The 21,977-nt window shown below is 56.1% G+C and overlaps 2 protein-coding genes across 2 annotated transcripts; both read right to left on the reverse strand.

Moving 5' to 3' along the window:
* Positions 1 to 170: 170 nt before the first annotated feature.
* On the reverse strand, positions 171 to 1,112 carry MC1R (melanocortin 1 receptor; the record flags this gene model as incomplete). The annotated part of the gene is made up of 1 exon (XM_082062775.1): positions 171 to 1,112. One exon carries the CDS (start codon positions 1,110 to 1,112, stop codon positions 171 to 173), a length of 942 nt encoding a protein of 313 aa, XP_081918901.1.
* Positions 1,113 to 3,339: 2,227 nt separating this feature from the next.
* TCF25 (TCF25 ribosome quality control complex subunit) lies at positions 3,340 to 21,778 on the reverse strand. The gene is made up of 18 exons (XM_082062387.1): positions 21,583 to 21,778; positions 20,355 to 20,522; positions 18,656 to 18,730; positions 16,590 to 16,714; positions 15,038 to 15,103; positions 13,819 to 13,901; positions 13,197 to 13,327; positions 10,789 to 10,891; positions 9,875 to 9,968; positions 8,781 to 8,873; positions 8,069 to 8,174; positions 7,530 to 7,689; positions 6,238 to 6,325; positions 5,534 to 5,692; positions 4,826 to 4,916; positions 4,454 to 4,533; positions 3,792 to 3,864; positions 3,340 to 3,589 (listed from the first exon to the last, which is right to left on the reverse strand). The coding sequence occupies exons 1-18, from the start codon at positions 21,751 to 21,753 to the stop codon at positions 3,428 to 3,430; spliced, it is 2,028 nt and encodes a 675-aa protein (XP_081918513.1). The 5' UTR covers positions 21,754 to 21,778; the 3' UTR covers positions 3,340 to 3,427.
* Between the last annotated feature and the right edge of the window lie 199 nt (positions 21,779 to 21,977).

Raw genomic sequence — 21,977 nt, forward strand, 5'->3', positions numbered from 1 at the left:
CAGCATCATTGCAAAGAGCCTTTATTGGGTACCGCAAGCCCATCAGCCTGGATTGGGGGACACCCCGCAGGGCATCCCGTCCATCCATCCATCCATCCATCCATCTGTCCATCCGTCCATCTGTCCATCCCGTGGCGGGAGCGGCCATGCCGTTATTGCTGTCCCACTGCCTACCAGGAGCACAGCACCACCTCCCACAGCGTCCGCCGGAGCTCCTGGCTCCGGAAGGCGTAGATGAGGGGGTCAACCACTGAGTTGCAGATGATGAGGATAAGGAAGAGATTGAAGTAGCTGAAGAAGCAGGTGCAGAAGGGGTTGGTGGGGCAGGTGACGATGAGGATGAGGTGGAAGAAGAAGGGTCCCCAGCAAATGAAGAAGACACCCAGGAGGATGGTGAGTGTGACAGCTCCCTTCAGGCTGCTGCTGCGGTAGACGGGCTGCTTCTGCTGGCTGGACATGGTGCGGAGGTGGTGGCGGGCCAGGGCGAACATGTGGATGTAGAGCACCAGCATGAGGACCAGCATGAAGAGGAAGAAGCTGATGAGGCAGAGGAGGATGGCATTGTTGCGATAGTAGATGATGAAGACGGTGCTGGAGATGGTGCTGGCCAGCCAGACGCTGGCCATGGTCACCACAGCCCGTTGCAGCGTCATGATGCTGTGGTAGCGCAGGGCGTAGAAGATGGTGATGTAGCGGTCCACGGCGATGACCCCCAGGAAGGAGAGGGAGGACACAACAGAGCTGCAGGTGAGCATGTCGATGACATTGTCCATGTGGCGGACGATGCTGGCGCGGATCACCAGCATGCCGTGCTCCATCAGCAGCATGAAGAGCGTCTCCACCAGGTTGCTGACGCTCACCAGCATGTCGGAGATGGCTAGGCAGCAGATGAAGTAGTACATGGGCGAGTGCAGGTTCCTGTTCTTCAGGATGGCGGCCACCACCAGCAGGTTCTCCACCAGGCTCACCAGCCCCAGCGTGAGGAAGAACTCGTTGGGGATGTCGAGCCCCTGGCACCAGGTGCTGCTGCCCACGGTGGTGACGTTGCTCTGGTTGCCCTTGCTGGTGTTCCAGGGCTCGCGCAGCAGGCGCAGGGGGGCCAGCGTCGACATGGCCCCCACCTCAGCTCCAGGGCACCCCCAGCTGGGGGCTGTGCCCCCGGTGCACCCTGCAGCACACGCAGACCCCAAGCCTCGGGCCCACCCCAGCAGTGCAACCACAGCACGTAGTGTCAAGGCTGAGGGGATGCAGAGGAATTGGGGACAGGGGGTCCCACTGCCCGGGGATGTGCTGGGAGCGCCGTGTGCCAGCCTGAATCCCCGGTGTCGCGCCGTCCTCCTCACCAGCCCTGCCTGGTGTCCCTGCAGCCGTGCGCCTGCTGGCCCAGGGTGGTGGGGAAGAAAGGGCCCTTTCTCTGTCCCGCTTTAAAGGCAGCTCCTGCAGCTCCTCCTCCCGAGGAGGGTGGGCACCCACATGATGGTGACACCCTGGCAGTGAGGGGGGCTGCTGCGCAGGCTGGGGCTGCCGGACCTCCAGCATGGCCATGGGGAGCCCCCGCGCTTGGGGCCACCATGTGCCTATGGGTCCCATGAGCCTTGGGTGGATGCACGCACCCCAGAGCCAGGCTGCTTGGGGGGCTGTGTGCCCCAGGGGTTCATGTGCCTTGGGCTGCCTGAGCATCCTGGGGTCCCCATGTGCCCTGGGGGGAGCCCTGCACCCTGGGGCACTGTGTGTCTTGGTGTATCCCATGTGCCCCGCAGGCCTGTGTGCCCTGGGGGCTCCATGCACCTTGGGCACCGCAGTGGGACCCTCCCCACTGCAGGAGCTACTTCCCCTCCCAGCCCCATGCATGGGCCAAGAGCCCTGTCCCCCTGATAGCACCATTGGCCTTGCCTGGCCCAGCTCCAGGGACAGCGTTTTACCGCAAGGAGGTCGATGGGTCTGATGAGGGTTGACAAAGACAGGATTAAACACAATGCTGTGCCCGTGCCCCAGCACAGTCCAGTGCTGGAGGGAGCCCGGGCAGGCTGGGGGGACACAGGACCCATCTGACTGTCATGTGCCTTCAGTTGGTGTTGATGCCTGGAGCTGCTCAGCTGCCAAAGAGCCATTCACAGCCGCATGAAAAGGCCAATCCTGCAGTTGCTCCCACTGGCTGCTTCCGCTCCTTGCTGGGACAGCCCTTCCCCGCGGCACAGAGCACCCCACGGCTCAGCATGGCTGCAGTCGGCTCAGCTGGGAGTGGGGGTTCGGGGAGCTGCGGCTCACGTGTGCTGCACGTCCAGCCGGTGCACACACAGCCCCGTGCCCACGCGGAATGGCAGAACACCACTCACCCCCAGGGAAACGCAGGCTGGGGGGGGAGTCTGGACCAACAGCTACCGGCTCCCCCCACTTCCCGGCTGCTGCTCCCGCTGGGACGTGCCGTGAATTTTTAGCTTTATCAACAGAAGCTTTGAAAGCGGAGCTAGAAAACGCCGAGTCTGCAAATCCAATCGATGTGAGCACAAGGAACGGGGTTCCCAGGCTGGGCCTGAGCCCAGCCCCCCTGGCCCCATCTCACCATCACCCAGGGGAGAGGACGCAGCAGGATTTGCAAAAAGGGGGAGGACTTATTCCGGGCAGCGCAGCCTGGCTCAGCATTGAGAGCCATATCGACACCGTTACACAGCAAAAAAGGGAAAAACCTTTGCGGGTTTGAGTGCAGTTGACCTTATTCTTGGCTTTGCATTGCTGTGGCCCTGTGTGAAGGTGGGGAAAGAGGGGGGGGGGCGGGGAGGGGGGGGAAAACAAAGAGGGGGAAAAAAACAATGAGGGGGGATCCTTTGTGCTCCCAGCACCATCAAACCGCTGCAGCATAAGAAGAGCCGCTCCCTGCACCCCTCTGCTAGTGCAGGGAGAGCTGCACCTCCTGGGAAGCCCCAGCCAGAGCACAGTGTGGTCCTGTGCACCCACAGGGACCCACTGCACCCCCAGGGACAGCACTGCACCCATAGGGACCCCCTGCACCCCCAGGGACAGCACTGCACCCCAAACCCTCCATCAGCAAGCTGGAAGGTTCAGCGCTGTCAGGGCTCGGGGTATTTTGTGGAGGGAAGGGGGTTTCAGCTGCAGGAGAGGGCGAAAACACACCCCAGACATTAAACACAAGAGGCAGGAGATGAGCAGGCGGGGGCCTGGGGAGGACTAAGCCGGGCTGGGGCCAAGGGACAGCTGCTGTAGATTAGCTCTGCCATGCTCAGACGGTCCTCGCCCCCCACCGAGAGCCACGGAAGGTGCCTGTGGTGGCAGCCCCCCCCACCAGAGCCCGTTCCCCGCAGCGAGAGCAGGTGCCTGAGGTTTGTGTGACTTTATTGGAGGGTGACACAAGTCAGGGGGTGATTACAGAGGGTATGGGGAGGGTGGGGGGAAGACACATGCTCTTGGCTCAGTCCCAGTCCCCGTCGCCTTCAGGATTGTCGTCTCGGGGGGGCTCCTGGAACTGGATGTTCACCAGCATGTCCCGCATGGCTGCCATGAGCCTGTTCACCCCCTGGTTGAGGTCCTGCCCCGCTCCAGCCTCCTCTTCCCCGTCGTGCCTGATGTCCTCCTGCAAGACAGCAGCGCTGGGGCGGGCGGGCAGCTGCCTGCACCGCAGGGAGGGACAACGCCGCTCACCAAAAAGCAGCAGCCTGCTCTGCAACCTGACGTTGCCACGCTGCACACGCCAAGAGCCGCTCCCTTTGCGGGAAAAACAGTGCACCGACAGCAGCGTGTGCTCCAATCTGCCTGCGGCAGCCGACGGCACATACCTGCATGTTAAAATTTGGCAACAGCGATCGGAAGAAGAGAGATAAAGTGTTTTCACTGGATGGCGGATTCGTTCTGAAAGACACAAGTCACAGCAGGGTTACGGGGACAGCTCGGGACTCGACCTCTCGCCAGGGCTGGGACAGCGCAGAGATGCCAGAGGGACCCAGGCTGCATGGACCCACATGTTCAAGCCACCCTGCAGCAGACACTGGTGGATTCGCAGGGATTTATCACCTGGGCAGGCAGCAGCTGCCAGTCGCAGAGCACAGCGCTCACCAAAAGCCCTGCCATGTTTGCTCTGAGCTGGGTCAGCGCACAAACCCCATATGGGCTCCACCCGCGTGGTCTGCGTGCACCACGGCTGGCTGCGCTTAAACCTGTACTGACCCCAAACCAGCTCAGTTAAGGAAAGCCAACATTTTTCAGTGGCCTCTGCCTCAATGGCTGTGAGCAGCTGTCGTCTTTGCCAGTGGCCACCAAGGCAGAGTGGCAGGACCAGTCCTGTCTGCATGCTCTGCCCGTTGGCGAGCACCACGGGTCAGACGGCTCTTCCTCCATGAGGAGGAGGAGGATGCAGCTCCCAGCACCCAGGGGCACGCTGGCGGGGGCTGAGGGCGCGTTGGGAACACGCTGGCACAGAAACAAGGGGCGGAGAAGGTACCTTTCTGGTCTGGTGTAGGAGATGATGGAGTCCAGAGGGGGCAGGGGGTCATGTCCCATCACTGGCTGCGAGGTCACCTCCTGCGGGTGGGGAGAAGACAGGGTTGAAGGTGGCGCCAGCAGCAGCAGACACAGGGCACAGTGACAGTCAGAGCAGCAGGACAGCCCTTAGTCTCAGGGAGTGCAACAGAGTTGGGCAGCAGCTGAGCCCGCCTGCCCGTGTGCCGCCCTGGGAAGCCGTGCACGCAGGGAGGACACGTCCAGCTCAGGTGGATGATTTTGCTGGTGGCTGCAGTTTAAGACGTGCCCAGTGTCACATGTACAGCAGGAATGCGAGTGCCACCACTGCCTGTGCCTCGTCAGGGCCCCTCACCAGCGGCAGCGCTGCCATGGCCTCCTTCACCTCCGACAGGACGATGTGTCGGTAGATGTTCCTGGGTGCGCTCTGGTACCGCGTCTTCCTCCTAGAGCAGGGAGGGGACAGCAGATGGCACCTAGCATGGCTCAGCATGGCCAGCTGCACAGTTCTGCTTCTCCAGCTGCATCAGCTCCAGCCCTGGCTCTGGGACATGCCAGATCGGACAGAGCTGGCCCGCAGTGAAGTCAAAGTCACCTGGCAGCTGCTGAGCCCAGAGGGAAGAGCAGAACAGCCCAGGGACATGGCACAGATCTCTCATCGGCCCTGTTCCTCTGCAGGCCAGCAGAGCAGACTAACTCTGTTTTATGATCTCACCTAACTCCTCTCCCTCCTGCCCCTCAGGCCTGGGAGGTGTTTCAGCAGCCCCTCCACCCTCCCGGGCAATTTCCAGGGCTGGGGGATGCCAGTACAGCACACACTCCCTGCCCAGAGAGCAAACGTTGGAGCTCTTCACCCACACTGGTGCAAAGTTGGCAAGAAGAACCTCTGCCTTCCTGGCCCTGCAGCGTGCCATTGGTGTCACCAGCCCCACCAGATCAGCAGCGGGGGGCTCTGCACCAGCCCCAGCCCAGCCCCAGTCCGCAGAACCCTCCCCCACTCTGCCCCTGTGTTTCAGCCCCCAGGCCCGGCACAAGAGCCGCTCGCCCCCACTGCCACGCTCACTTGTGCTCTGCCTCCTGCACCAGCGGGTCCTGGGCGTCCACCTTGCGCAGCACCTCGTGGACGTGGGTCTCCAGCCACGCCATGACAGCTGGGTCCTTCCACAGTGAGTGGGTCCGTTCCACATAGAGGGATGTCAGCTGGGTCAGCGCCGGGAGCTGGCTGCGGGGGACAGTTGTTACTCAGGATGCTCTTGCCCCTTTCGCCCACAGGCCCTTCTGTACTGCGCTTTGGCGTGAGAACACGGAGAGCAGAATCACGGGCTCCCCACTTTGCTATTTCCATCTATCTTCACTAGTTTTTCTGTCTCCACCTATTTTGGGATAAGCATAGCCATGAGATGAAAGTCAACGCTGACTTGACCCGAGGCGGAGACAGTTCGCGTGCTTGATGACCACGTGCTGGGGAAACGCAGACTGGCAGGAGACAGCATGCCCTGAGAGCACGCACACATCATTCTCCAACTACATGTACCGACAGCTCCAGTATGAACTTCTGACCCATCTGCATTAAGGTGAGGCGGCTGCATTAGCTTTTTCTGGTGGCCATTATGGGAATCTATTATCAAAACATCTAACAGCCTACTCAGGAAAACCAAATAGTCTCCTCCACAGCTTTGTCACTCCATTAGTAGCCTGAGCAAGTAAAAGCCCCGCTACCGGCAATATCAATTTCTTCTCTTTACTGGGAACATCTCCAGGGCTTACCTTATCTGAGCATTCAGCCCAAAAAAGGAATGGGACGTGACCCTGCTGTCAGGCTGCACGCCACAGTGATCCAGCAACGGCATCAGAACTGCAGGAGAAAGCCAGAGAGCTCACTTGTGAGGAGAATCGTGGAACAACCGAGAGACAGCCTCGTCCCAGGGCCAGCACCCCACCGGGTGCCAAACCCACACCAGGAGGGTGCGAGTGTGCTGCTGGGGGTTGTGCTGCATTTTGATCTCCACATGGATGGTGGAAACAGATCCAGAGCAAATAAAACCAAACAACAACATTTTCCCCGCCCCCTCCCCCCCCCCGCCCAGTGAAACAAAGTGCAATTTACTGCACTCAGTGCTGCTGGCCTTTGAACTTGAACAAGGGGTTTACTTCAGTCACCACGAGAAGCAGCAGCAAGGATGGTTTCAGCCAACACAAACTAAAGCTCTGTTGGAGAGCTGGTTATTCCTGCCTGTGAGGACGGGCCCGCCACAGGCCCGGCGGGGCCGTGGATCTGCTTTCACAGCTGTCAGCACCGCGGGATGAAAGCAGGAGCACTGGGTGCCCAGAAGAAGCAGAGCGGAGGCAGAGCGGGGCCTCAGAGGGAAAGCCGAGGGAGACTTGCTGTATGTGGGCTGGGAAACTCAGGGGAGAAACGTTGTCCTGTTCCAAGGCTCTGGTTCTCACCCTCCTTGAACTTCCATGACCGTTCCCAATGTAGGGCTCTGAGGGTGGCATGCAGCAGGAGAGCAGAGCTGAACTCAGCCTGGTGTGCCAGGGGAGGTTTAAGCTTGGCCATGAAGAAAAGGTTCTTCACCCAGAGGGTGCTGGACACTGGAACAGGCTCCCCAGGGAGGTGTCACAGCCCCAAGCCTGACACTGTTCAAGAAGCAACTGGCCAACACCCTCAGACAGATGGTGTGAATTTTGGGGTTGTCTGTGAATGGACAGGAGTTTGACTTGATGATCCTTGTGGGGCTCTTCCAAATCGGGACATTGTATGATTCTATGTGGAGGGCTCATGGCTGCGGAGACCCTGCCTGGTTCCGCCGCTCCCTCGCCAGCCCTGCCGTGGTGCGGGACGGCTGAACTGCCCCAGAACCACCCCACAGACACACAGACAGCAGCACCTGCCCACCTGCCTCACCCTCTGAGTCAGGGCTCCCGCGGACGGAGGCAAACACCATTTGCAAAAGCGATGCCTCTGCATGAACCTGACTGGAACCAGCCTGTGCTCTCACCGATGCAGACGGGCACAAAGCCTGCAGGGACGGACGTACCGGTGGGGACAGACTTACCGCTTGGGAACATGATCAAGGCTAGCTGGATGAGCTGGGCGGCTCTCTCCTGGGCCTGGCTGAGCTCCAGCTCCGAGCGCTCCTCCTGTTGGCTCAGGAAGAAATAGGCCAGTGGCACCGAGAAGGCAAAATTGGGCAGCTGGGACAAATTCCGGTGACTCTGCAGGATCAGAGAGATAGATTTACCCAGAAATGATGCTGTGCAGAATGATCTCGATGTGGCTGGGCTGCACACAGGGGGAGGTTTCTTCCTGGATTTAAGTACTTGCCAGCTGTTGGCTTGGTGCCCCCACTGCTGAGTAAGCGCTTTTGAGTTGTACAACTGTTTGCAGGGTACCAGGATTACAAGAACAAACACCCTGAGCCTTTACAGGTCATTCCAATGATTTTGGGATGCCAGCCTGGCCATGAGACAGCCCCCAAAGGGCCACGCTGGCTACGAAAACCTCCTGTTCCCTGGCCCAGCAGCCCCCTCCAGCCCAGCCCAAGGGGGAGCCCCAGGAACCAGCTCTCACTGGGGATGCCTGTTGCAAACTCACCTCCCACTCCTGGAACATGCGGGTCAGGAAGGTGTATTCTCTGGCTCGGAGGGACAGAAAATCGATCATCAGCAGCATACACAGCGGGTCGTTGTCTGGATCAAGGCTTCAGAGGGAAAGGAAAGAAAGTCAGTCTCACAAAAGCTGAAGAAGTACCTGCTCTCATTTATAAGTCAAACGAGATGGTCCCACCAGCACCCCAAGAGCTCCTGTGACTTAATCAGCACAGGTAATGGGAACATGATTGTTCCTGCAAGGCCAGGATGATGGTGACACACGCTGCCTGGTCTGTGTCCCTGCAGAGGGGTGACAGTCCCCGTGTCACCACCCGGGAGGAGGATCAGTGGCCACAAACCAAGCAGGCTGAAGCCACCATCGGATGTTTGCTCTGCAGAGACTCTGGGCTCTGCGGACCTGCCGGGCCCATGGCTCAGCAGCGAGAGCCAGGGCCACCCTGGTCCCAGCTGGTTCAGCCTCCTCCTCAACAGTCACCTCTCTCCAGAGCAGCACCACAGACACGAGCATGTGCTCACAACTGCCCTGTGACACTGTGTCTGTAAGGAGTGGAAACAATCCCGCGCTGAGACTCAGAGCAGCAGGACACCTGGGGGGCTTCTGTCCCCCGGGTTAGGCTGGGTGCACTGTTCAAAGCCCATTCCACCAAGCCTGAGATGCCCCATCCCACAGCACAGCGCTCAGCAGGGACACCGACCTCAGGATCAGCTTGCAGAACTCCAGGGCTGTCCGGGGACAACCTCTCTTCTCCAGGAACATCAGGTGCTTGAAGAGAGCCAGGAAGAAGGACCTGCATGGGGAACAGCAGCACGCGTTAGAAGCCAGATTTGGAGAGAAGCACCTCATGCCAATGGCGACCCATGGTCAGCCCCAGTTCCTCAAGCACCAGCGCTGCTGTGCAGCCCGTGGGGTGCAGGGAACCCAGCCCAGTGCAGTACAGGGGGGCACAGACCCCACACCTCCCCATCGCTTGTTTTATTTAATCTCTTTGTGCAAGTACAGGGACAGCAAACCCTCAGTCTGCTCCAACCCTGCTGCCCAGGGCCCCACAGCCTTATGCTCTCACAGAGCAGCCAACTCAGGAGAAATGAGTAAATCCCCAGGGTTTGCATCCTGCCTTGTCCCAGCCTCGCAGGGACAGTGACACAGCACGTGCACGATGTGTGCGGTGAGGGGAGGACTAACAGCCAAACCGGGTGAGATACAGATTACAGTGCTCAGGTCTCAGATGGCATGAAGCTTGGCAGTGAGCAAGGACTGGAAATGTGAGCAAGCTCCAGGTACAGCAGTTTGGGAGGGATGACTCGGGTCAGCTGAGTGGAAAATTCCCAGAATAAAGTCACCTTTCCTCGCAGCTGCAGAGCTGTCGTTACATAAAGAGCTGGGCCAGGAGCAGAGTGAGCACTGGGGATGAAGGCTGGGCAGGCAGCACACAAGCGACCAAGCACAGCCGTAAACACAAAGTGAGTATTGTGACAAAAATAAGGGCCACTTTGGGCTAAGGGATACTAATTGCAGGAGAAGGATGTGATGGGGAGAAACAGTTAATGCTCTGATAAGGAAGCTCTCAGGAAAGAGGATGTTTTGCAAAGAAACCTCAGTGCAAGAGCTGCCTGTACCCCAGCACCCATCTGAGGAGCCCCACTGCTGGCTCGCTGAGGGACATGGCCACCAGCTGCCAAGCCTGTTTCCACAGAGAGGGACATTTCAAGGTCCCTGTGCCACCAGTCATGATGCAGCAGACACTGTAAATCTGGGTCTTGGTGTCTCAAGTAGGCCAGTGCTGCCTACCTGTTCTCCGGCCGGCGGTAATCCAGCCTGCAGGTCCCGCTGGTGAGGCTGAAGACGGGGTGGAAGGTGCACTCCATGCTGTAGAGCGCCTGCTCTGCAGACAGCAAGGACAGCGTCAGGACAGCCACCACCCCAGCTTGCTGTGCTGCCCCACTGCTCACAAAATGGCAGCTGACTTAGCCCAGAAGACAAAAATTGAGAGTTCTGGTGCCCATAGACCACCAAACACGCTTGTTCACAGTCTAGCGAGGCACAAAGCTACTTCAGAGGACATGGTCCCAGCAGACATCCAGGGAAGCAAGCCTGGTTCCCTTCCGCCCGCACTGTAAAAATAACTTCTGGAGGAGCTCTGGGACTGAGGCTGCGACAGCCACAACTACCTTCACATGGGGAAGCCAGAGATCCTGTCTTGACTTCACCTCTGGCCCCTCCTGTCATGCTAGAGAGCATGTGCCCTTGTTCCGCAACAGCGCGGCTCAGACACCCAGGACTGCAGCCACCTTCCCGGGGGAGCGCGGGCTGGCCTGGGGGTGCAGCTCCTGGCGGAACCACAGGCTGCCTGCAGCAGCCCCCCTGCACTGCATGGCCTGCGAGCTGCTCAATCAGCCCCTCATCCTGCAAGGGACGTCTGCAGGTGAGACTTCCGTATGTAGACAATCTTTCTGTTCATTTTGAGGGTGAATGCTGATGTGCTTTGCCTCAGACAAGCAGGTCTGGCTCTATTTAAAAGCCACCAGCAAAAGCTGCTGGTCTGTAGGACTGCATAACGTCGAGTGCTTGCGGCCCAGAGCTGCAGACCAGGAGCCAAACCAACCCTTCTGGTTTGCCGCTTCTCCACTGAAACAAAACCAAACGGAACCAAAAGCCCTTGGTTACTAATTCACACCAGGACATTTGCTCCCTTCAGCTCTTACCTATGAAATCCCGGGCCATTTCGTGGTCCTCCCGCATGCGGCACACGTCGCTGAGCTGCAGGAGCGAGTCTACGTGGTACGGGTCCAGCGCCTCGAGCAGCATCTGCAGGGGAGCAGGAGCTTCGTTACACGACGGCACAAATCACAGGTTCCTCCTGCACTCACTCTGCCCACGAGGCAAACCCAGCCAGTGTGGCGGGGAGGCAAATACCCCAAGAGGGGCTGTCTGAGGGTGACAAATCCTTTTCCACACTGTCAGAAGGACGGTGCCCAGGCTGGGGACACATTCGCACGTGAAAGGCTCAAACTATGGACTAAAGAACCCAAAACCAGCCACACTGGGTCTAAGCAGAGCTCCATCATACCCTGTCTGCAAAAGGAGATGCCTGGGGAAGGCAGCACAAAGCCAGGCAAGTGGGATGGCTCCCAGCTCACTCCGAGCTGCCAAACTTCAGGGGTTTGGGGACCCCACTGCCAAAGCTGCTGTCAATGGTGTCTCCTCCCAGGAATTTGTTCACTTGCTGACCCAGGCACCTTTCCAGCAGCCCAGCTCTGCGATACAGAAACCCACCGCTGAAAAGAACGTGATTTAACCCAACCCACCAGCTTCACCCCCGTGTTGGGAGGGACACAGGGAGATCTCCCCCATCCCAGGCAGGATCCGAGCCCTCGATTGCAGCCTCTCCCAGGCTCCTCTCTCCCAGCTGACCCAACTTTTCTAGCACAGAGCCCGTGCTGGGCCTTTGATCATCCCTCCTGTCCTCCTCTGAACCTCCCTGGCTCCACCACATCCTGCTCAGGGTGAGGGCCCAGCTCTGCACACAATAGTCAAGGTGCAGGCAGGAGGCATGATTACATTTTTTGTTTTATTCTGTATCTCTTAACAATTCTGACCACTCAATTGGGCTTTTGCTTCCTCTGGGTACTGAGGACATATCCATTATTGTTCCAGAATCCAGCTCCTGAATGGGAATGGATTAAAAAGATGTTTTTCCAGGCTTCAGAATAGAAGTTTAGCTGCACCTCAAGAACCTCTGCATTCACTATATTATAAATGAGCTACTTTTTCCAAGTACCTAAAATTCCATTTCCATATGAAAATACTGCAAGTACTTCAAATCTCCTCAGAGTTTAATTTTGGGATTTTTTTTTTTTTTTTTTTTTGCCCCCCAAACTGAAAAAACACGCTTCACAAGCTCCAGAAGCTGCACATCTGCAGGGAGCAGCCAGCGTGCCCACCTACAGTACAAAACTTACACTTACAACTTCACCACAAAACCCTTTTAACCCACTGGCAAGAGCAGAAAAACACTCACTGGGCAGGACCCCCCAAAAAACTCCTGTTTTGCACACTGGAACCACAGCAGCCAGGCTGATCAGGCATCCAGCTACGTGAAACTGGGGTGTCACAGATCAGCTGGTTGGGGGTTTGAAATACTTCTGGCATCAGCAAAACCTGTTAGATTTTACTTTTAACAAAAAACCCAAAGAATAAAGCTGTAGGAATATCTTCAAATGTAGCCAGGCACACTTAACAAAGACAGAGCATAAAGACTAAAATGTACTGCAGAAAACCCATCCCGCTCAGCCCAGCCTGGTGAGACCGTGTCCAAGGGTGATCGCTGCTGCATGGGAATTACTTGGCATCATTTACTGCGAATCCCTCAGCTGCATCTGCGGCAGAACTGAGGAGCTGGAGGGAGCAGCAGCCGTGAGCAGAGGGTGGGAAAGCAGAAGGAAGTAAACTATTTAGCAGACAATGACCTCTTTAAGAAACTTGCCCGGGGCATATACTCAAGCTCATGTGGCCAGAGTTTTCAGAGCAAAAATATCTCAATTATAGTTCAGTATGGTGCAGAGCAATTTTCCTGTTGCTTATCACTTCAAACTATAAATGTTACCATACAGTTTAATGAGCTTGGACACGCATGAAGAACTTTTAACACAAAGATTGTTCTGCTGAAATACCAGGAAAAGACACATTTTTCATTCATGCAAGAGTTTATAAATAGACCAGCTGTTGGTTTAGCTTCTCATTTAAAGATGGGTTTATACAATATTTTTCCTTTCCCAGCTGAAGAGCTGAGACAAGGGAGCTTTATTCCTTCCTCTCCAGCCAAACGCTCAGCTCCTGCTGGCGCCTCTCCAGACGGCTACTGGGATGCGCTCGGGCAGAGCCACCAAGGCTTGGCCACCAATTTGCACCAAGGTGGTCACTTATTTTATGAATACAGTGACAACAGAGCTCAGCACGCACTGCTGCCTTGCCCCACACAGAGAGGGCGTGGGGTTTTGCTGCTCAAAATGAGAGCGAGAAAAAATAGGCCCTGGGATGCACCAGCCCACCTCCTCCCCTGAGGAAGGGGGCTGCAGGAACGCAGGAAGGGAAAAACCACTTCCCAACATACCACGATGTTGTTGAGGTTCATGGACTCAACAGCCTCCAGGAACTTGAACTGCAGTTGCTGGTACTTGTGATGGTGCTTGAAGGCAAAGTATTGCACTCCCCGCCTTGTCTCCAGCAGCTCCATGGACATACCTGGAGAGGGGACAGACACAGGTATTGCAGCCACGAGGAAGCTCTTCCGTTTCTTAAGTCATTCACATCATTGGCTCCAAAGCCACGTGTGTTTGCAAAAACTCCCAGAGAATTTAACTCCTTTTGTGAGTCAAAATCCAAAATCTACACGAGGACCCCAGGCAGCTTGTTCTCCCCATGGATATTTCACATTATCCAGCACTACTGCTGTTAAGAAGGGAGGTACTCATCACCTGCTATCTCCAAGAAGTGCAAAGAAAAGCTCAGGCACAATACAACACAGCTCTCCCTCCTGAGAACAGAGGTATTTCCACCAGCTGATGAGCAATTCCCTTCCTCAACAGCCAGTGTGAAGCCTGGGCCTGGGAGCAGATAAATGCAGCTCGGATTTCCAAGGCTCTGGCAGGAGCAGCCACCTGTGTCAATGTGGGCATGGGACTGACATGTCCCCCGTGGGCTGCACAGTGCTTCAGTGGCACCAAAAGCCTCACCTGTCCTACTGTAGCGTGGCCAGGTGTTCTTGGGAGTCGTCAGCCACGTGCTGCGGACGTGCTGGTGCTGCCGCTGCCTTGGCCTGGGGAAATAAACACAACAGGTCACGGTTCCTCTGAACTGAACAGGGTGAGGAGGGCTACAACAAGCCAGAAAAAGGATGATTTGGGACGGGGTGGGGAGAAAATAAAAAGAGATCCAACTTCTTCCCCAGCTGCAGCCCTGCCACAGGGAGCTTGTGCTCAGAGCTTTAATGTGCTTGCCTTCAAGACACAACATAGCTCGGCTCAGGTTCTGCCCTACTTCAGCTGTTCCTCTTTGAGCCAGCCAGTGCCTCCAGCATTTCCAGTTCAATGGCTTCGCTCCTTTGTTTTTACCCCTGCCAAGTTCTCAGCTGCCTCTTTGCTTCAAGTAGCTTCCCAGGTCCAATTAAGCAAGCCCCACATCACTGTGACTCACCCCTCTGCCCAGCAGGGCCCTCGAAAGCCAACAGATGGAGCTTAAGCCGTACTAACAAATGCAACCGATGTATTGGTTCGGGGCAGGAGGAATTCAGAAATTAAGGCCATTCTATGAAAGTCATGTCTCCACAGTAAGGGGCTGCTGCTTCTTTCTCGAGCACTAAATATTCTCCCACAGTCTCTCTCAGAGAAGGTTTCCGCTTCCACCATCACTGCTCTGAGCTTATACCCTTCTGACACGTACATTTTTCAACCAGCTCGTGGAAACGGGGATTTCTGGAGAACACTGACCACATAGCAATGGGTGACTGCACAGAGACCTCACACCCAAGGCGCAGGAGGTTTCCTGGGCAAGTGCTGGAGACCCCCTGGGAAGTATTCAGGGTCCACTCTGTAAGATATCAGCAACTTTGGAACAGCAAAACATGACAAATGCTGGAGAAAGAAATAAAATGGAAGAGCCTATATCCTACAAATTTGAGTGAAAGGGCTTTAGAAGGGCATTTGACAGTAAATGAATGGGGAAATCTGCAGAAAAAGCAAATGCTAGCAAAAGCCAGGAGAAGTCTTACACCTCCTGTACATGCATCACAAAAAATATTCTTCTGTCCCAAAAAGTGACTCCTACACAAGTAGCACACCCTGACTACATCAGGCTGTTCCAGGTCCCCTGCCCAGGTGTGGCACCAGGGGCTCAGTAAGCCCCACCAAGGAGGGACAGACCTTGAAAGGGTTTAATATTAAATTCTGAACTAACCTCTGATCACCAAGAACAGCGCGAGCCCCAAAGTATCTCTTCAACTCATTCTCTGGATTCAAGTTTCTGAGAGGTTGAAACAAGAAAGAAAAGCTACTGTCAGTTAAACACAGCCAAAAGTGTCACACTCACGTCTTCTCCATCAGTGCTCTGTACCTCCAGGTGCCCCTGGCCAACCCCCAGAGCTGTCACATACCCCACTGACCTGACACAACACACTGAAAGGAGCCTAAAAACGGTCAGAACATGGAAAACCTTGATCAGTCAGATGTGTGCTCCCTCTGTGCGCTGCACCAAACATCGCGGAGCTGGGGAACACAGGAATACTGCTGCTGCCCTCTCCAGGCAGCCGGGGCCTCAGCCGGGGCAGGAGCTGCTCTGGAGGGCATGAGCCGGGGGTCAGGAGGACACGAATCGGGTTCATGTGCCTGGAGAACACTAGGTACATGCTGCCCAGTCTGGCAGTGGCAGCCTGTGGTTTGGGGCCAGCACCCTAATCCCTGTGTGGAGGTCGGCATGGATACAAAGATCTTGTACTGAGTCATGACAACACCTATGGTTTTTCTTGCTGCTTGGCCCAGAGAAGGGAGGTGTATTTGAGAGGGGTTTCTCGCTGCCAGCCAGCGAGCAGGGCTGGGAGAGTGAGAAGGCTGAGCTCCAGCACTGCCAGTCCTCACCCACCTGGAGATTCTCCACCTCTCAAAGGTTTCTGAATAATGTTTCCTTCACCAGAAATGTCAGTGAGGTTTAAAACCACCTCTAGACAAAAAAATCATTCCTGCCTTTACCAAAGAGTCCCTGAACAGGCTGTGCTAGTGTCAAGCACCCACCAGCCTAGACTCAGCTTTGATGTTTCAAAACCCGGACACATTAAGTTGTCACAGCTGCAACTTCAAATGTTTTCTTCAGGAACAGAAAAGAGCTGCTAGCATCTGCACCAGACCAGGGCTCCAAAACATGCTGGACCCCCCAGCCGGCCTTCTCCCAACAGACCCAGACATTACATGGCTCAAGTATCAGGAAAATTCGTCCTCTGGCTCTTGGACACACTTGGCGCTTAGTCCCCTTTGTCGATGGTGACATGTGGGGAAGGTCAGACAAGTCTAACCAGCTTTTCTGGTGACATTAGTTCCTGGCACCGCTTGGCCTCCTCGAGGGACAGCACACGCTGTCCTGAGGCCAGTCCACAGGCCATCACCCGGCCGGGCCAGTTCCATGGCAAAGCTTTATGTATCAGAGCTCTGGGCAGAGATTCTTCTGCAGCGTCATGAGGTGGTTGAGGCTGGAAGGCATCTCTGGAGGTGAAGCTGGTCCAGACACCCACTCAAACCAGGTGTGACAGCAGAGAACAGCAGCCACCGCTCAAAAGCCGACACAGCTCTAAGAGCAATGGTTAGAAACGGGGCTGTGCACAACCATCACCACAACCCCGGCCAAGCCAGCTCCTGAATTCATGGACAGATGAGGATGGCAGGCTCCCAGCTCCCTTCCTTGTGGGAACAGACATCCCTGTCACACCCAAGGCCAAAACTGGGAAGGAAGCGAGTACTACCTGTGCTCCACGTAGAGCAGAGGCCTGCTGTCGGAAATCACCCCGCTCTGGCTGTTCTGTGACAGCCCGTTGGTGTCTTCAGGCTTCTCCAGCAGCCCATCGATGTCTTCCAGGTCATTGTCTTCCTTGAGATAGGCACAGACAGGGCAGTTATTGCAGAGCGAGTCACTATGGCACGCAGAGATCACACTCATGCCCTTTGGCTCGTTCTGGCCTCTGTGTGATATCAGTGCAGCGCCCATCACGCACCCGGGGTGCTCACATACCATCTCCTACCAAGGCCTCTTGCTCTGCACCCAGCACCCTTCGTTCCCTCTGGAATCCCACCCAGAGCCAGCCTTCCCTGCCCAACCAGCCCCAAAAAGGGCAGGCTGCTCTTCCCTGCACATTCAAGGCACTGTTGAGCTGATGCTCTTCACACCATTGCAAGTCCAAATGCTCCAGCTGAATAGATCTGGTGTAGGCAAGAGCCGGCTGGGCTTTGGTCTGTCCCTGCCCACCCGGCCCGCACTCTCCTGGCTCTGGTTTATTTATGTCACAACCCCTATAATAGCATGAAATGTTGGGGTGCTGATTTTAATCATAAATATTTCAATAATCAGCCTTCATTGCCTGCTTTCCACAGAAACACTAAGCTAAGGCTGCGACCCTTGTAATAAGGCATCAAATACACATGATTTTAACCCAACTTGAATGCATCGCACTCTCACCTTCCACATCTTCAAACAACCCAAACAATCTGTCGCCCAGCACACATTCAACAGTTGTGTAACACTTTTATCCTGATTTTCCTCTATTTTTCCTCATAAATAGCAAGTGACGCATTTCTTACGCAGCCCTTTCACATCCTCCTCACGATGTACGTGGGTGGAACTTGGAATTCCATTCACGACACGCGAACAGCGCTTTTCCAGCTAAATATAGCCGCTCTGTGCAGAGTGGATCCATGCTGAGCACAGAGTGTGCTTCGCATTCAAGCGTTTGAACAAAGGTGGTATTATCTCCACCCAGCACATCTAACTGCCTGGTTGTGGGCATGGCGTCTCCCTACAGCTGTCAGAATTCACCCTACTGCTCATTACTCTTGGGCAGGAGGCTCTTTCGATGGGTTTTCTGCCTCGGTAACTCACTCTGAACTCACCCTGCTGAACTTCCAGTGAGGCGGCACCTACACTGGGATCACGGCTCACCTGTGTGCCTCAGGATTTTCAGCAAAGGATCTTACCAAGTGAACAGTTCTGACTCTTAAACCTTGGCAGAAAACTATCTCCCACTTGGACTTTATTTCTATGAAAAGACCAAAGACTGCGATCCGTTTGGTCTCCCAGTCTAGCTCACCTAAATAAAGCATATTTGGGCACACACATTTGTCTCTCACAGTTTTATCCACAACAAACACAGACTCTGGACAAACTGCTCACTCCAAGCATGCCTGCTTGCGGGGGGACAGCTTATTCAGAGAGAATGGCCCTCCCCGCCTTGCCTGCACTGCTGAGGGATGGAGTCCACCTTTCCTGGAAGTTAAACAACTGCCTGCTGATGGGAAGCAGTGAATTAATTCCTTGTTTTGCTTTGCTTGGGCACACAGCTTTTGGTTTGCCTATTAAACTGTCTTTATCTCAACCCATGAGTTTTGTCACTTTTACCCTTCCAATTCTCTGCCCCATCCCACGTGGGGGAAGTAAGCGAGTGGCTGCGTGGTGCTTAGTTGTCGGCGCGGGTTAAACCACGGCAGCTACCTAAATAGGGCAAGGAAAATATAATGAAAATGCAAAATCCCTCACACAGTACACCCTCCCATGCAAAGCCTCAAAGCAGAGATGAAAGAAGATGTCGCTGGGAGGATTTTTGCTCTAAGCATCTGCAGTGCAGCTGCGCCTGTCCCTGCTGCCTGAAGGACCACGGTCAAAAAGCTGTTAGTGTAATTTTGTAATTTTAAAGGAGTACAGTGCACAAAGAAGCATTTCTGCCTCAAAATATTTTCTGCAGCTAGCTCAGAGTAGCCACTTTGTCAGTCCAAAGGAGAAATTAGCAGAACCACTAACTGGGAGCAAACGCAGACATACCAGAGTCTCCTCTGCTGAAGTTTTCTTGGTTTTCCTTTTCTTTTTTTTCTTTCGTGGCTTGTTACTCAACGAAGGCTGCAAAAAGAAAAGGAAAAGCCATCAGAGCAGACCCAGGGACCACAGGGATGAAGCTCCATGGGGGAGAAGAGCATTTCCTGTATGGATCAGCAGGCCAGGAGGGCCCTTAAATGAAACCAATATTCATCCTTTCAAGTTTGTCAGTGAGTGGAAATTAAGACACAAGAAGAAAATGGAGGAGAGCACCAAAGGTTTGCAAATGTAAGGGTTAAATCTCTCCTGAATTTCTTATCAATGTCTGAGATTACAGAATCAAGCAGCAAACAGTTTAGATACACCAGGTGTAGAAGAAATGTTTCAGCCCTCCTTCCCTCTCTAGAACACACTTTATTTCTGTCTTTCTAGTGAGCACTGACAGTTTCATCAGTCCCTCTGACTGCCACAGAAACCAACACCTGCCGAGAGCACTGCAGGACACGGGCTCCTCTCGCCGCCGACGCAGCTGCTGCAGCTCACGGTGCTGCACAGCATTTCCCGACCCAACAGGCACACTGGTGCCCACGTCGGCTCTTCCCAGGGCACAGAGAGGGAAAAAACACATTTCCAGGATTGACACAGGTAATACAGCGAATAACAGTGCTCCCAGAACAACCTCACAGCTCCTGGGCTGATTTCAGATCCAAGGCAAGGCTCAGCCCCGATCTGGCTCTATCAAACGCAGGGAGACACCTGCCAAGGGCTCCCCGATTTCTGCCTGGGAGGCTGTGGGAGGAGCAGCAGGTGAACTCTGTGGTGCCCACGCAGGAAACTCACTGAGACGGGGCCCGCTGGAGCCACCACTCGTGCGGGGACCAAGCGAGCAAAGCCTGCACCGCACATCCAGAGCGTTCTCAAGCCCTGGGCTGGCTGAGGCCACCGGCACAGCTGATCACACACAGACAAGGGTTTTGGCTACTCTGGCCACAGTGCCTGGCACCAAACCCAAGGGGAAACCGCCAAACGTTGAGCCCCAAGGGTGAGGCCAGGGACCCAACACCCCTCATTTCCAGTGAGACACGGGCCAGACTTGTAACGACAAACTGTTAAAGTGGCCCTTTCCTTACATGCTTTTGCAAGGAGGCACTTCTGGGCTGACACAGACCACAGGAGGGAACCTGAACACAAAACAACAACAAAACTCTACAGGGAAGAAGTTCAGTGTCTGGTTTACATTGTGTGGAGACTTCACATCATCTACCCCAAAACAAACGCTTCACAGAGTATTCACCCACCAGCCTAGCGCCCTGTATGGCGCAGAGCGCAATTAATCACACAGGGAAGGAGCAGAGCAGCAATCACCGCTGCAGAAGCCCAGGGGTGCTTGCCCCACACTCCTCGCCTGCCCTCAGCGCTCACAAGGCTTAGCCCAAGGTCTTCCCCAGGAATCTCCCCTCTGTGGCTAGAAAATCTCCCCAGATCCTGAGCACAAACCCAACTCTCAGCACCAAGCTGCTCATTCCTCCACATCTGGTGCTCCGAGTACCTGGGTTTAAGCTCCCTGCACGTGTCCCTCCCCTGAGGCTCACAGCCTCAGCCTCCAACAACACCCCAGCACAAGAAACACACTGCGCTGTCACCACAAAGCTCCTCAGCGCATGCAGAGCCAGGCAGATAGAAAATCTTCTCTCTGTAGCTCAGTTACCATTTGGTCCGGCTGCTCTGCCTCCTCCCCATCTCTGTGCCCGTCGCCTTCAGTCTCTTCAGCAACAGCCACCTCGCTGTTCCCTTCTGTCGCATCCCGTTCGCGGAGCCAAGCGTCCGCTCGCTCCTCGCTGGATGGCGGCTCATCCTCCGACTCCTCCGCAGGGATCTGTGCAAACAGACAGACAAACTGCAGAAACAGGTGGCTGGGCCTGCACTCCGCCCTCTCTTGCACCCAAGGGACAGAAATCCCCAGGGATTTGATCTGCTCCATTCCCACCTGAAAGTGGAAGAGAAAAATATCGCAGAAGCAGTGCAGGGCTCAGCTGCCCAAATGGCTTCTCCAGCAGATGGCCAGGGACAAGGGGATGACCCCTTATATAAAATGTGTCACCCAGTGGGTGCCTGGAACAGCCCCACACCCACCGAATTGCCAGAGGGGAGCACAGCGCCATGAGGACACGTCCCCCACACGGCATGGCCCTATCTGGACTCTGCTCTTCCTTGGGAGAAGCCTCCAAGGCTGGGGAAGGTGAGGGAACTGCTGGGACTAGTCAAGGTGCCAGGGGAGGAAGGACCAGGTTCTGTCACCCCAGGACTATTTGTGCCACCAGCGTCCATCCAACCCCCAACCTCCAGCACTGGGATCTTGAAGGGCTGGGAAGGTGGCAGGAATGTTCCTGAAACTGTCTTCACCCATTGTTTGACCACCCTGATATTCAGACCCAGACCACCCAGTCCTTCCCAGGTCTCCCTCCAACTCCCTCCCAGTTCAGTCCCAGTTACTGCCCCCTCAAGCCCTCCCTGCACCCCCATGTCACCCCAGCTCCCCCCCTTCCCTACCCCCAGCTCACCCCGCCATGGTCACCCACCATCCCAAACCCCTCAGTCCCACGCCAGTCACTGCCTCAAACTATCACCTCGATCACCGCACACGGCCACCACCCCGCGTCATTGTCACCCCCCTCAGTCACAGCCACCCAGCGCCCCTGTTCCCTCCAGCCACCCCCGAGCCCCCCCAGCCACTGTCCCCAAAGTCACCCCCTCACAGTCAGTCACCCACCCTCCCAATAACTGCCAACTCAGCTGCCGCCAGCAGCCACTGCCACCCCAGCTGTCCCCTTCCACTGTCAACTTGGCTGTCTCCCCACCCACTGCCACCCCAGTTCCCCCTCTCAGCCGCTGTCACGCCGAGTCCACCCCCGGCCTCAGCGCTGTCACCCCCTCACCAGCTCGAAGCGGTTGCTGACACCGGTGCGAGCCGGCCCGCGGCGTCCCCTCCCGGTGGCAGCGGATGGCGGCGGCCCCTCCGGGCCAGGCTCCAGGCCCAGGTGGCCCAGGCCCAGCAGCTCCTGGCCCCGCTGCTCGCCCCGCAGCCGCCGCAGGGCCCGTCGCGACATGGAGCCTCCTCCAACCTGCGCATGCGCCGCCCCGCCCCCTGCGCCTGCGCGCAGCTGGCTGACGCTCCTGCGCCGCTCCGCGCCCCGCCCCATGCACTGCGCCTGCGCGGGCCCCGCTTCCGTGCGCCCCCTTCCCCCGCCCTATTGCGCAGGTGCGTTGAGCAGAATCCGGGACTCGCTTCGCGCCCGGCGCGGTCACCGCGTGAAATATGTCTCGGGGTGGG

This window comes from Streptopelia decaocto (assembly GCF_964273445.1).
Source record: "Streptopelia decaocto genome assembly, chromosome: 11".
NCBI classification, from domain to species: domain Eukaryota; kingdom Metazoa; phylum Chordata; class Aves; order Columbiformes; family Columbidae; genus Streptopelia; species Streptopelia decaocto.